Source organism: Drosophila elegans, unplaced genomic scaffold (assembly GCF_018152505.1).
Source record: "Drosophila elegans isolate 14027-0461.03 unplaced genomic scaffold, ASM1815250v1 contig_183, whole genome shotgun sequence".
NCBI lineage: Eukaryota > Metazoa > Arthropoda > Insecta > Diptera > Drosophilidae > Drosophila > Drosophila elegans.
This window is the reverse complement of record NW_024545550.1, coordinates 110,205-124,077: the sequence shown is the minus strand read 5'-3', so window position 1 is coordinate 124,077 and position 13,873 is coordinate 110,205. Positions and strand designations below refer to the sequence as shown.

The window sequence follows — 13,873 nt, the reverse complement described above, 5'->3', positions numbered from 1 at the left end:
TTATATTTTTAATGCCCTTTTGGGGAAGGTGTTTCTTAACCAAAACAAAAAAAAACTATTTCCACAGCAATTCTTTTAATTTTTTTGATAGCTCGAATGATTTTCTATTTAAAGAAAACAAGGATAAGATAACTTTCTTTTAATTTTTACTAAGCTTCAAGGTTTTTTTTTTTTTAAAAAAAAAGATACCTTAAAATATGAATGTATATTTTACGCTTATAAATTCTTGTTGGCACAAAATAGTTCTTACTAATGTTTTAGTCCATTGTGTACAGCAACAAAATATAATTTCTTCGCTATTCAAAGTTATTTAAATTTCTTTCTAGTTGGGAGCTTACCAATTTAAAAACCAAAAAGAATATTATGACCCCGACGTGATTTGAACACGCAACCTTCCGATCTGGAGTCGGACGCGCTACCGTTGCGCCACGGAGTCTTGATGCGGGGAGGGCGTTAAATCTCGTGACTGACCGAAAGATCGGAAGTGCTCAAACTTAGAACTTTATAGTATAGGACATGTGGTAAACCAAGAGCATCGGTGGTTCAGTGGTAGAATGCTCGCCTGCCACGCGGGCGGCCCGGGTTCGATTCCCGGCCGATGCAAAATAAATTTTTGCAAATTGTAATGTTTTTTCTGATTCCTTAAAGTTTTAGAACTATGTTTTTACCGTGAAGAGCATTTATTGAACATCGCCAGGGGAATTGGAAGACAACTCTAATAGGAGTTTCGTATTCATTTGCATAGGCAGAAACAAATATAGGATCTGGTTTGAGGATTATAAATTGAATCTTTTTTTAATATTTTGGTTGATTTCAAAAATGTGCTGCTTATACACCCCACAAATCGTAACAACGCAGTGCCAGTGTAAACAAAGTTTATTGATCATATTTAGTCTATTTGGTTCAAGTCGCCGATAAGTTTGTAACCAAGTTGCACAGCATGGTTTGGGAACAGTATCGTTTTCACAGACTTATATATATCGCGTGGTTTTTTTTAGCACTTTCATCGGCGGTATTTTTTTGCAGTCGAGTCACGACCACACTGGTCGCGTCATTTCGAAGCGTTCGGAGTTTCGATTTCGTGTTAAAATATACAAAACGCAAGTCAATCGATACTGATCACCGGGATATTTATGCACAACGATTACCGTTACGCGGAGAGAAAATGCAGTGCTAATCGAGTGTAAGCATCCGAGCAACGCAGTTGTCAATGTGTAAAGAAAAATTTTCGGGTGCCAAAGAATCCATCCATCCAACACACACACGCAGGCACCGAGGCACATACACATGCTCACAGACACAGCGCAGTTGTGGGAAATGTGCAAATTGTATTAAAAGTCCGCCTGGAAGTAAATAAGTTCTGCAGAAAAATCAGTGAAATATCATGTGAAAAAATTGCAGGCTGAAAAGGCCAAATGCCAGCCGAAAGTACTGAAAAAAACGTGTGCAATTTTGCAGTGCTTTTTGGCTGTGTGTATATCGTTGTGTTCGTGTAGGTGAGGAGTGTGAAAATATATAAGTGTATACATAGGTGTCCCTATACGTGTGCCAGCCGCCAACACACACACATACACGCATACAGGGGCAAACGTAACCGCAGTCTACGCTGGCAGAGAAAACGAGAGCGCCAAAAGGATGCTTCCTGACAGAGAAGAGAGCGATAAAAGGATGCTTCCTGGCTGAAATGTGGATGCTGTTTGAAAGCTCGTTCTCACCGACCCCCGCGCTCGTTCAACTTTTCACCCCCGCGCCTTGTCTGTTGTTTTTGTTGCTCTCTGCCTGCACAAACATGCATACCCATACACACACACAGAAGATGTTTTGTTTTATTCTAGCTATTTTCGGAAAAACGAAGGTGATCAAGACAACCGGCTTCAATGGGGTTTCGTTATTTTGTGTTTGTTTTATTTATTACCAATTCGCTACCCTTTTTCTGATAACACGCTGCCCCACCGATTAAACCCTCGGCGCAGAAAATGTGGAGCGCCCGTTATCGCAAAATTCTAGAAAGTTATGCAAAAAGCGGCCACCAAATTACCGCATTTTATCAAAGTTCTTTAGCCTTTTGTGGCGCGTCCAATCTTGTCGCCCTGACGTTGTTGTTTTCTTGTTTTGTTTTTGTTTTTACTTTGTGGCTTTTCTAAATGCGATGGGCGCACATCTGTGAGTTTTGTATGTGTGTGTGAGTGCGTGGGAGTGTGTCAGTGCGATCTCGTTTTGGCCAACGAAATGCAATTGGGAAAGTGTAAAACAAAAGAGAGAGATGAAAAGAGAGGGAGAGCAAAATCAGTGCACTTTATGAGCCGTTGACTATACGCCGCCAAAACTGTGGGTCATTTTAATGTTACATATATTTTCGATTAAATCGGTTTTCTCATATTCCTGCTAACTAGATATACATATCTATATCGAAACTTGTCATATTATATACTTTTCACAAAGTTCTTGTTGTAATAACAACCACCAAAAGAATTTGTTTATTGTTGATAAAGTCAAAAACGAGCCAAAAAATTAGTTCGGTAATGGAGTCAACTGAGTAAAAGATGTGACATGTATTTTCTATGCACTATTTATCTATTTGAAAAAAAAACCATCCGGTCTAACTGAGCTTTGTTTTACATGCCTTAAAAAAATTCCGGACTAATGGTCAGAAATACCATAAGACCAAAACATGTCGAACAACACCACTTACTAATAGGCTTTTTGAATGTATTACAAAATTATTTTCGCCCAATAAGCAATAATGGAGCCACTGCAAATAAACATTTATTGAAAGTTACATTATTTATCCAATTTATTTTTTTATTTATAAAGTACCTATTCACAGAAGCATTTTTGTAATTGAAAGCCAAAAGTAACGTATAAATTAAATACAGATTTCAAGAAACGATTCCGACTTTGAAGAGTGGATATTTTGTTAAAGCAAATATTTTAAGTGCTGAAACAAGTTCGTTTTAAGTTCCAATATCGTATTCTTAACTTTAGTATAACTTAAATCATTTTCATAAGATTTTATTTTTTTACTAAACATTGCTGTTTATCTTAACATATCTTTAGGATATGTAAAATATTGATATCGCAGCAAGGCATACTTGCATGGGCCCAAGTGGAGTCAACCCTTTTGGTAATTATGTATTTATTTGACTCGATGCCGACAGGCGTTACAAAATGGCGGATACGAAGCAAACAGTCGTCCGAAAGGCAAGTCCATTTCGCATTCAGGTGTCCATTTGTGGTCCATCCACATCACAGGACGAGAAACGGGCTCTAAAACAGGAACAGGACAATCGAGCAACAGCAACAGCGCCAGACGTCATCGGTGAGCGGAGCTTCCGCAATTGCTGTTTCTGCCATGTGGCCAGGCCATGGATGCGCTCCACTTTTGGATGCTATTTATAAACCTTTTCACCCGTATACATACACACAAGGATGCCTGGCCAGTGATTCTGCTCTGCTTCCTTGAAATCTGCATAGTTCCGCTTCCGATTGAGTTGGCGCAGTCGCATTGACAGTCCGTTCCATATCCATAGCCATATCATATCTCACATCCATATCCACATCAACTCTTGTATTGGCGCAACAGAGCGTGTGTGCGAGGATTTCACGTTCCACCGAATTTACCGGGCAGCATCCACATCCACATGTTGAGAAGAGTGCACAATTACATATGTATATGTATGCATGTATGTATGTATTTCCCATTTCCTTTTCCCGGATTCCCATTACCTCCCGTGATTCCCACACTCCCAAAAAACTGTTCATTGCATTGATTTGTTTGTGTACACGGATGAGTGTGCGTGTTTGTCCGTCTGCACTTGTAATTTTCAAGTTCTCTTCCCGAATTTATCGCCATCGTTTAAGACAGTTTAGATTTTTTATCGATTCATTTGGCAATCATTTGGCATTCCCATTGGTTTAACTACCATTCTGTTGCGGAGCAACAAAACGATTAACTGGTTTGCAATAAGAAAAAACGATTTCTTCGATTAATAAGCCAAATTTGATCATGGCAGGTTTTCATTTATTTATTTGGATATTTTGTACTTAAAATCTAGATTTTGCTAGACTTAAGTATTGTCAGGGTATTCACATACTACACTTTATTTGCTTGAATATTTTTTACTTAATATCTAGATTTTGCTAGACTTAAGTATTGTCAGGGTCTTTAAATTCTACCAATCACCAAAAACTTGCAGAACGCTTTAGTGGCACGTATCTGAATACACACAATTCCACACGAAATTATTTACTCTGGCCCACAGGTGTGCTTTCAACGCTTTTTGAAGCTGACAGAAGTTCGTGCATAAGCAATTTAATATTTAGAGACTACTCTGAGAGTTCAAAGATTGTCGCTGTGAAATTTTCTATGAAAATATACATGTTGAAATTATACAATATCTGAATTGCTCATAATACAGCTAGGGACTATGTGAATTATGGTATATAAATAAACGATAGTTAAATAAAACTATATTATTCTTTCTTATGTAAGTTTAAGTATATGATAAATATTAAGATTATGCAAACGAATGACTCATGAGTATCAAATTAGAAGCCAACTTCCCTTTAGGGGAAAACAATTTAATTTCAAAACAGCTCACATTTTTTCGTAAAAGAAGTTATAAAACTGGAGAAAACTTTTAAGAAATTTGAATATAAAATATAGTCATTTAAACAATTAAACGTTAAAGCTCCCTCATGAATGGCATACTACAAATGGCAAAGTATGAAATTGATGTTTTAATATAGAAAGACAATTAGTCGTCTATTGGTTACGTCTAGCTTTCAAATATTGAACTTCAAACGCCCGCACAATTAATTACGCGAACAATTCTTAACAAAGCGAAAGTGCAATCAACAGAAGAATAGCAGGCCTAAAAATACATTTTTGTTTTGTACATATTATAAGTTGCTGATGATTTTAAATAGGAGTAGTTGACATTTGGTCAATCTCAGCAGAGAATTCAATGCCAAAGCAGTTTCGGTCGCGTTTTCTCACATTTTCTCACGTTTTCTCGCATTGGCACTCGTTGTTTTGGCATCTCTTTATATTCTCATCCCCTCATTTTCTTGTGTCATCTGTTTGCAGTGTGAAAATCGAACAAAAAAAAAATAAAAAAGCCGGCTCAGCAGGAGGCGAAAAACATTTTCCAAACGCATCAGATGTAAATGAGATGCCGTCGCGCCGGCAGCAGAGGCACAAGCACAAGCAAGCGAAACCACGCCGACATCGCCTCCGGAATTATCAGGAGCCCCAGCAGCATCTGATTATCAAGTGAAAAGAAAGTAGAGCGCAAATTCAATCCGTTCGATCCGTACAATTCATAAGTTTGATAGGACAGCAAAGGGAGGGAAGCAGCAAACTAATTTAAGGGCTATCGAATATCGAATCGCTGCGGAGGGGGACACACGCCGCGCATCCAAGATGAAGCGACGCAACGCGGATTGTGGCAAACTTCGGCGGCCGATTAAGCGCAACAAAATCACAGAGGGAATGTACGGCAGGTGAGTGCTATTAGTACTACTAAAATATTACTATTATTATAAAACGCAACTCTCAAGATTAGACTGCTTTGGGCACTTATTCAAAGGTTTTAAGTTAAGTAGACTACTCAATTCGAGTTTATTTTGTTTTTATTTATATCACAGGTCTCTTATATATTTGTTTGTTACTAAAACAGAATGGTTCGAGCGTCTGTTGTTGCTAAAGGTAGCTACGCCAACACGATTCTGTATTTAGAAAAGTATCAATTCTTTGCAATCAAATAAAAACCATATACGTCTATAAAACAATAGTTTGTATGCCCACTATTTTGATATAGTCAGTCGTCCGATCAGCGGGGTTATCCGCCTGCCCATTGAAGAAAAAGATTGCAAAGGTTTCAACTCATATACTCTTAAAGCTGCTTAAATGAATAAGTAAAGGGATCCCCAAAACTATTTAGAACCCAAGAATTCGAGATTCTCTCAATTTAAACAGATATTTGAACAACTTATTTTATAAAGCTTTTTGTGGTTTTGTAATGCAAAAATGTCTTCCGTCATGCACTATAACTTTTCTAATTAATTTTAATCAGTTACGAACGAAATAAATAAAAAAAAAAAAATTCAGCCATATTGCTCAGAGTCAGAATTGTAATGTTTAGAAAATCGGTGAGATTTTTGTCGCAGCCCATTAATCAAATAATTTATGCCTTATGCGAGATCAAGCCATTTCTTAATTGAGGTAATAAAGATACTTTTCGATTTATTGGCATGCGAACTGGCCCCCAAAAGTCAACTTGATAATTATCAGATTTCCTGAGGCGCAAGAGAAGAACAACCACGAAATTCCGAGAGTGTAGTGTGCTCATGTGGCGGAACTCGTTCCCCCCTCCCTCCTCTTGCCTTCTTATTATTTATACGTTTGTTTACTTTTTGATTGCGCCTTAGTGCTGTTGTTTTATGATGTTATGCATGTATTTATTTGGACGCTACTCGTTTTTGGCATTTCACCCGCTTCTTTGCGCTTCTGTTTGGTCAGATTTCTTAATCTTGACGTCGCAAATCTTATTAAACATATTCTAATGCCTAATTGATGCGTGGAATCAAGGAATTAATGCTGTCCCTTAGTTGTTTTGATTTCTTAATGGGATCAGTTGTCCGTTGTTTAAAAATTATTTTGTCATCGTACACATATAATTAAATTAATTAAATAACACAAAAACAAGAAGAATTTACTTTGAAGTTATCTTGAATTTAAAAAAATATTCCCGGCTTTGTGCTAATCTATATTTAAGCTCCAAAAATATATGTCACAGCAAACAAAAAAAGATGCCTTATATAGGAAACGATAAAAACAAAACCAAATGGCATTTACATATTATTTTTTCCACTCGCTCTTTGTTCAATCTAGTTTTTCTGTTTACTACAATAAGGTGATGTGTTCCCTTATATAGTAAGGAATGTGTTCTTTTAGGAGATATTGCTTTTCAAAATCACACGAATTGGTCTTTTTTAGTTGTATGTTTGTAGGTGTTGATAGTTCAAACAAACAGTAAGTTAATTGTTTAGAGACTTTTAAGAAAAGTTGATATAAGCTCTGCAGGAATACATGTATAAAATATATCAAAACAAACATTGATATCAGATAAGCAACTCTTGATTCCTAATCCTTTTCTCTTGATTGCAGCACAACAGTTTTGTACATGAAGTTTCTGATCCTTTGGGCCATCGTGATGGTGGCTGATTTCATGTTCATGTTCCGGTTTGAGTTCTTGTGGCCATTCTGGCTGCTCCTCCGCTCCGTGCACGATTCCTTTAAGTATAAGGGACTGGTAAGTGAAACGGGACGGGACGGGACGGGACGGAGCGAGTGACACCTCCGGAGCGAGTGAAACACTATATAGGGGCCCAATTTAATTTGCAGGCATTCTCCGTGCTGTTCGTGTGTATAGCGATAACGTCGGATCTGGTCTGTTTGTTCTTCATACCCGTTCATTGGCTGCTCTTCGCGGCCAGCACATATGTCTGGGTGCAGTACGTCTGGCACACAGGTGCGTCATCCAGTTCGGAGTGGTTGGGGCATCTGCTAACTGGCTCAACTCACCCGTTGTTCTCTTGCAGATAAGGGGATCTGTTTGCCGACCATAATACTCTGGATGTTATTTGTCTACCTGGAGGTGGGCATACGATGGAAGGACAGTCGCCACATGCCGCACTTGGATCTCTGCCGGCCGTTTGCAGCGCATTGGTGAGCATTGGAGCCTGATAACCAGTACCTGTTTAACGCTCTTTAACTGTTCACCCTCTCCGCTCGCAGCATTGGCTATCCGGTTGTCACGCTGGGATTCGGCTTTAAAAGCTACGTGGGCTACCGCATGCGACAGCGGAAGCAGCGCGAGGTGGCCAAGGACAACGAGTTCTACATGCAGCTACTGCAGCAGGCCCTTCCCGCCGAAGAGGCGGCCGAGGAGGCGGCTGCGGGGGCGACAGCCACATCCAGCTCCGTCGTGGTGGCCAACGGGTCTGCCACCACATCGGCCCTGGTCTCAACATCCGGGGCAACGGCGGCGAATGGCATTTTGGCCACTGCCACGCAAGCACAAAACCATCATGAGCATCATCACAGCGGCGGCGCCGGCGCCAGCAGCAGCAACAGCTCGAGCAATAGTAATCATCACCATCACCACCATCATAGCAACAGCAACAGTGGCAACAGCGGCAGCAACCACAATGGCAACGGCGGTGGCGGCGGCGGCAAGGACCACGGAGCGAGCGACGGCACAACGGCGGCCTCATCGTCGTCATCAGCAGCGGCTTCAGCAACGGGAGTCGCGTCAGTTGCTTCGTCGGCACCCAACTCCGCCGGTTCCTCATCAACGTCGTCGTCGGCGGCGACGGCGGCGGCGGGCGGCAAACAGTCTTCGGCGTCGACAGCATCGTCCACGGCCACAACAGGTGCAGCAACCACTTCTTCCACTCCCGTCTCAGCTCTCTCTGCTTTGGCCGCAAGTCTGGCGATGCAGCAGCAGCAACAGCAGCAGCAGCCGCAACATCGTTCTGCCCGTTCTTCCTCCTCCACTTCCGAGGGTGCCGATGCTGACGGTTGTTGTGGTGGTAATAATGTCTTCAGCTGCCTTTTTGCTGACCCTCACAACAGCAACAAAGAACCCACTAATTTCTACCAGACACATTTGTATGTTTCTGTATGCGCATGTAATCCACGAATCCATCCAATATAATAGTAACCGCCAGCGAGGCTTCCTCCTCGCTTCCTCGCTTCCTGGCGATGTCTAATCCACAGCAACCACCACCAAAGTCGGCAGTTGTCAGCCCTTCAAAATCGAAACCTTCATATCATTATGGTCCTGCTGCAATGCAAATCTAATTCCAATTCAAGTCAGCAGGCGGTTCGAACAACTAATACGTCCTCCCCCCGACCCCGACCCCATTCCATCACGAAATCAATAAAACACAATTATGTTGCGCGTCGACTTATATATAAATATAAATAGACATGCACTTAACGTTCTATTATTATACTCTTTCAGCAACCTCCAATGGTCACGCTGGTGGTTCAAGGAACCACCGACGCAGCTTGGACAAGGATAAGCATCGCAACAAGGCTGACGCTGCTGATAACGAGCACAACAATGGAACGCGACACGGGGGTAAAAATAGCAGCAACAACTATCACCAGGTCGATAGCGGCGCTGCCACAGCAACCACAACAGCAACAGCTACATCAAGTAATAGTAAGGATAAGGATAAGGATAAGGAGAAGTCAGACTGGGATAGTAGCGCCAACTATCCACAACAACAGCAGCAGCAGGGGGGCAAGGAAAAGCATGGTGAGTGCCGGTGGGAACCAATGATTTCATTACTTTCAAGAGCCCAGCCAGATAGGCATTAATCTTATCGATTGTGTTTATTGATCGACATAGTTAAATTGTTCGGTTAGATTGAGATTCCAAAGTTTCATCATTTTTCTATCAAGAAATATTTTCTATTTTTTTTTTTTTTGGACATTTGTTAAATTGACACTTGCATTAAAAGAAGACGCCCAAAATTTTATAAAGTTTTGTATTGGCGCTTATTTAAGTAGTAATTTCCATTAGGTCGTTTTGGCCTTTGTTTAAGCTTAACTTAAGATTGACTTTCCAATTCGCTGTTTTACGATAGCTGCAAAAAACTGAATCATAATGTCGCTTAAAAATTGTGTATTACTCTTCGTAAAACTTTAAATTTATAATACGCTCAGCAAGAGTAAAAAAATACAATATAAATATACAAAAAATAAACCTTTTTTCCGAACAATAATTTGCTTTGATGCTGCTTTGAAATTTATCAAATTTCTAACATTTTTGAAAAATAATTTTAACTTGAAGTTTATTTTTCCCTTATTTGAATTTTTGATGTAAATGCCTTTATAAAGTTTATAGAGTTCTTTCAACCTTTTAAACGCTTTCACAAACCACTTTATAACACACTTTTGAGCTGAGCTTTAACGATACTTTAATATGAATTTTAGAATAACATTTCTCCATAAACATTTGCAGACAAAAAGGGTAGCAACGCTGTTCCCAATGGAAATGCTAATCACGTTGAAATCGAGGAAACGGCCAGTGTGGAGCCAGCCCCACCTGCTGAAAAGGCGCCCAAGGGTAAGTACCTATATATATAGAGAGAGAGAGTATTATTTAAAAGGCTATATATATGACTAATTAATCAGGTCGACGCAATCGTGGAAAAAAGGATAACGCCGCAGCGAAGGACAATCACAGCCATCAGCAGCAGCTGGCTCAGCAACATAAGGAAAAGGACAAGGAGAACACGGCCAACAACAACAACAACAATAACGACACAAGTTCGGTATCATCAACGGCCAGCTCCACATCCAGCAATGCCATCGCTCACTTGGCCAGCAAGGTGGTCTCCAAGATCTGCGAAACCTGCCTCAAACTGGAGGCTGATGTTAAAAAGTACCGCGCTGAGATTAGCCACATGAAGCAAATCGAAAACGAACTGCGACAGAAGCTAGACGTGAATCTCACCAGCAAATCAACGCTCCAGGCGAAGCAGAAGGAGTGCGACGATCTGGAGAAGCGCATCCAGGAGCTGAACAACGCCCGCCACGCCGACATGCTCAATCTGCAGACTGTGGAGCGACGACTCAACGAGGAGCGCCGTCAGAAGCAATCCCTCGACTCGCAGCTGTCCAACGAGAAGAAGGCTCGCAAGCTGGCTGAGGAGAAGGCGGCTCGACCCGAGTGCAGCTCCCAGTGCAAGCAGCGGCGCCAGCAGATGGATGAGGAGCAGAAACGACTGCGTGGCGACCTCAAGCAGACGGAGGAGGGCAAGCAACTGGCCGTCGAACATGGACGAAAATTGGAACAAGAGGTGAGGTTTTAATAATACATATTAATTTCAGCTTTTGATAGTTGGAAAGTGTGTAACTAAAGATAATTTTATCTTTAAAAGTTCGGTGATCTAAAACAACTATATTTACTTTTTACAGTACCGCATGCTGGAGGCAAAACTACGGAATCGCGAATCCTCGCAGCCCGACCCCGAGATGCTATTAAACGCCCTGGCTGCCCTGCAGGACAAGAACGCAACGCTGGAGAAGAATCTATCCGCAGAGACGAGAGTCAAGCTGGACTTGTTCTCGGCTCTGGGCGCTGCCAAGCGCCAGATTGAAATATCTGACAGTGAGTATCGATTTCTGGTTTAAAGCAGAACCCCAAGTTAAGTGCTCATAAATATTATTACTCACTCACTCGCCTAGACCATCGTCGCTCCAAGGAGGATGAGGTCATCGATCTCAAGGCAAAGATTGCCCAACTGCTGGCCGTGATGCCGGACAACTTGTGCATGAACACAGGCCCACACGGACCGGCGAGCAGCATTCTGCGGATGAACGACACGCCGCCACTGCAGTCGGGTCCCGGACCGTCCTCGCCCATGCTCAGTTTGAGTGCCGCGCAGGAGTACCAGCAGCATCAGCAGCACCAGCAGCACCAGCAGCATCAACAGCATCAGCAGCATCAACAACATCAGCAGCATCAGCAACACCAGCAACACCAGCAGCAGCAACAGCACCAACAGCAGCATCAGCAACACCAGCAGCAGCACCAGCAACATCAGCAGCATCAACAGCAGCATCAGCAACATCAGCAGCATCAGCAACACCAGCAGCTTCAGCAGCAGCAGCAGCAGCAACAGGGTGGCAATGGTCCCGTCTCCCAGCAACAAATGGTGCCAGTCAGCGTGGCTGCTGCCTTGCAGGTTGCTGCGGCCAATGCCGCTGCCGCCAACGGAAATGGCGGCTCAACGCTGGATCCCAATGCTAGTGTGTACACGCCCAAGACGGGAAACATGATGGTGGTGTCGCCGGTGGGCATGAACCCCAATGGTGCGGATGCCTGACGCCAACAGCAGCATCAGCAGCAGCAGCAGCAGTCCTTGACGTCGTCATCGCCGTCGTCATCGTCCTCGCACCTGCATCTGCGACGACAAGTTTGAGATTATTATACTTTATATGAACTAGGGAAAACAAACGCAAGCAACCGTCGCCACAGCAAACGATGAGCAGTCCGATAAGCGGTGCCGAATCCAAGAAGTTTGCATACAATATCTGAATGTCCGTAATATGAATAAGCAGTTTCCTTTACAATTAACACACCGCCACAGAAGCGCGCAGGCAGCACTGATGAATGCAGCTCAATATTGCTGAACATTTCCCCGTCTTATGTTTTCAAAATCTCCAAAATCTCAAAAAAAAAAAACAAAAAAAAACCAGTTTCCTAATTGAATTTGGCATTCCAATTGAAATTGAAATTGTTCTTGAAGGCCTTAATGACTCACTCCGATTGAAAATAATATTCAGCTCATTCAACACACACTCTTTTGAATCGGCTGCCCCGCCAACACACCAAACACACCCTATACACACTCTATACACACACATTCAGTATCTCCCATTTAACACGAAAAGTAAATGATTACTTTAACAAGATGATTTGTGAACTCGAATCACATTTGAAAACAATAAGAGAACAGAACACAAATTTCTAAAAATAATAACAAAATGAAAATGGCGATTCGTATTTTTAATTGATGAAGAAAGCCAATCAACTAACCGGCAATCCTTTGTACAATGTTTTCTTTTTTTCATTTTTACCAAACGCTGTGAGAGAGTTGGACCAACCTAAGTGATGGCCTTTGATCTTGGGGAGATGGCGGACGACCTCTGCCCCCTGATTGAAGGGAATATATTTTTGAAGTCTGCGCCCTTGATTTATTATCTCATTAAATTATTTTTGTTATAAAACCCTTAAATGTATGCTATTATTTAGAACTTATCATTTTTGAAACACAAACATCAAACGAAAAACGATTTTCTTTTAAGTTTTAATTTATTTTTGTTTAGTTCTGCTGTTCCTAAGAAAGAGAGAAAAAAATATCGAAAACTAAAACGAAAAGAAATGCTTTGGTTTATTTACGAGAAGTGAAACGTCGACTATTTTGTTTAATAATAAAATAACCTTTCGCTGCAAGAAGCAAGTACATATGTATAATTTTGTTTAATTTTACTTTCGTTCTTAGCAGCAGCCCTTGATTGAGTTGTAACTTTTGGCTTTTCCCAGGCGTCCGGCTTGTTTCCCTAGTCCCATTTTGACAGGGCTATCTATACTTCTCGCTCAGGAAATCCCAGCAAATCAACCAAACCAGAATGGTGATCAATATTATTTATGGTGCACTGGAGGCCATCTCGAATGCAGTCTACACCACAGTGGCCACCGTTTGGCACATCGAACGTAAGTGAATGGCTCCTCAACCAAGTTGGAGCTCGTCATTAAAAAGTAACCACCCGCAGAGGCATTGATCAACCTAATGATGTCCACATTTCTGTTCATGCTGGGCTTAGTCTGCCACCCGATAATGGTGATTCCCATGCTGTTGGGCGGTTACTATATTTTGCGCAACATTTGGTTCCGCCGCACAAGGATGCCGACCAACAGGCTGGTGGATAGCTCGTTGGCTGGAGGCGATGGCGAACCGAGGGCTGGGTTCCGCTATCGCAGCTTCAAAAACCACTCCCAACTTCCAAATGACTCACCCAAGGAAAACTGACCAACTACTACTATAAACTACAAAACAACACGACACAATGAACTCATGATTCTTTTCGGCTTATTACCTTAAAATACGCAGATATTGGCAAATACACTTACGGATGTTAGCGCTCTTAAAACTCTGGTTTTTATAAATTCTACACAGCTACTAATTCTAAAGATTCTTAAAGGATCTACCTTGGTAGCTATCGTCCGATTTAGATAAAACTTTGGGGATATGCTCAACATGGTTTAAAAAATAACTTTTGTAATAC

At 41.7% G+C, this 13,873-nt stretch overlaps 2 protein-coding genes and 2 non-coding genes across 5 annotated transcripts; 3 read left to right on the top strand and 1 right to left on the bottom strand.

The window, feature by feature from the left end:
• Positions 1 to 364: 364 nt before the first annotated feature.
• Positions 365 to 436, bottom strand: Trnaw-cca. The gene has a single exon. It is a non-coding gene; the product is annotated as a tRNA-Trp (tRNA).
• A 96-nt stretch (positions 437 to 532) lies between these two features.
• On the top strand, positions 533 to 603 carry Trnag-gcc. The gene has a single exon. It is a non-coding gene; the product is annotated as a tRNA-Gly (tRNA).
• A 420-nt stretch (positions 604 to 1,023) lies between these two features.
• Positions 1,024 to 12,253, top strand: LOC108145232 (macoilin-2). Of its 2 annotated transcripts, XM_017270495.2 has the most exons (11): positions 1,024 to 1,183; positions 5,090 to 5,505; positions 7,172 to 7,316; positions 7,409 to 7,535; positions 7,606 to 7,732; positions 7,802 to 8,598; positions 9,033 to 9,332; positions 10,041 to 10,145; positions 10,214 to 10,881; positions 11,000 to 11,192; positions 11,270 to 12,253. In XM_017270495.2, the coding sequence occupies exons 2-11, from the start codon at positions 5,426 to 5,428 to the stop codon at positions 11,908 to 11,910; spliced, it is 3,183 nt and encodes a 1,060-aa protein (XP_017125984.2). In that variant the 5' UTR covers positions 1,024 to 1,183; positions 5,090 to 5,425; the 3' UTR covers positions 11,911 to 12,253. The 2 variants fall into 2 exon arrangements, with proteins under 2 accessions (XP_017125984.2, XP_017125986.2); XM_017270497.2 differs by lacking the exon at positions 1,024 to 1,183 and having other exon boundaries at positions 4,760 to 5,505; positions 7,802 to 8,439.
• A 436-nt stretch (positions 12,254 to 12,689) lies between these two features.
• On the top strand, positions 12,690 to 13,738 carry LOC108145234. Its single transcript, XM_017270500.2, has 2 exons — positions 12,690 to 13,301; positions 13,361 to 13,738. The coding sequence occupies exons 1-2, from the start codon at positions 13,217 to 13,219 to the stop codon at positions 13,615 to 13,617; spliced, it is 342 nt and encodes a 113-aa protein (XP_017125989.1). The 5' UTR covers positions 12,690 to 13,216; the 3' UTR covers positions 13,618 to 13,738.
• The last annotated feature ends 135 nt before the right edge of the window (positions 13,739 to 13,873 follow it).

Bases quoted from the DNA above. Each gene is read 5' to 3' on its own strand.
- LOC108145232 (XM_017270495.2), top strand. From the start codon at position 5,426: ATGAAGCGACGCAACGCGGATTGTGGCAAACTTCGGCGGCCGATTAAG. The intron at 9,333-10,040 runs GTGAGTGCCGGT...AAACATTTGCAG, and splicing joins GGGGGGCAAGGAAAAGCATG to ACAAAAAGGGTAGCAACGCT. The intron at 10,882-10,999 runs GTGAGGTTTTAA...TACTTTTTACAG, and splicing joins GACGAAAATTGGAACAAGAG to TACCGCATGCTGGAGGCAAA.
- LOC108145234 (XM_017270500.2), top strand. From the start codon at position 13,217: ATGGTGATCAATATTATTTATGGTGCACTGGAGGCCATCTCGAATGCA. The intron at 13,302-13,360 runs GTAAGTGAATGG...AACCACCCGCAG, and splicing joins CACCGTTTGGCACATCGAAC to AGGCATTGATCAACCTAATG.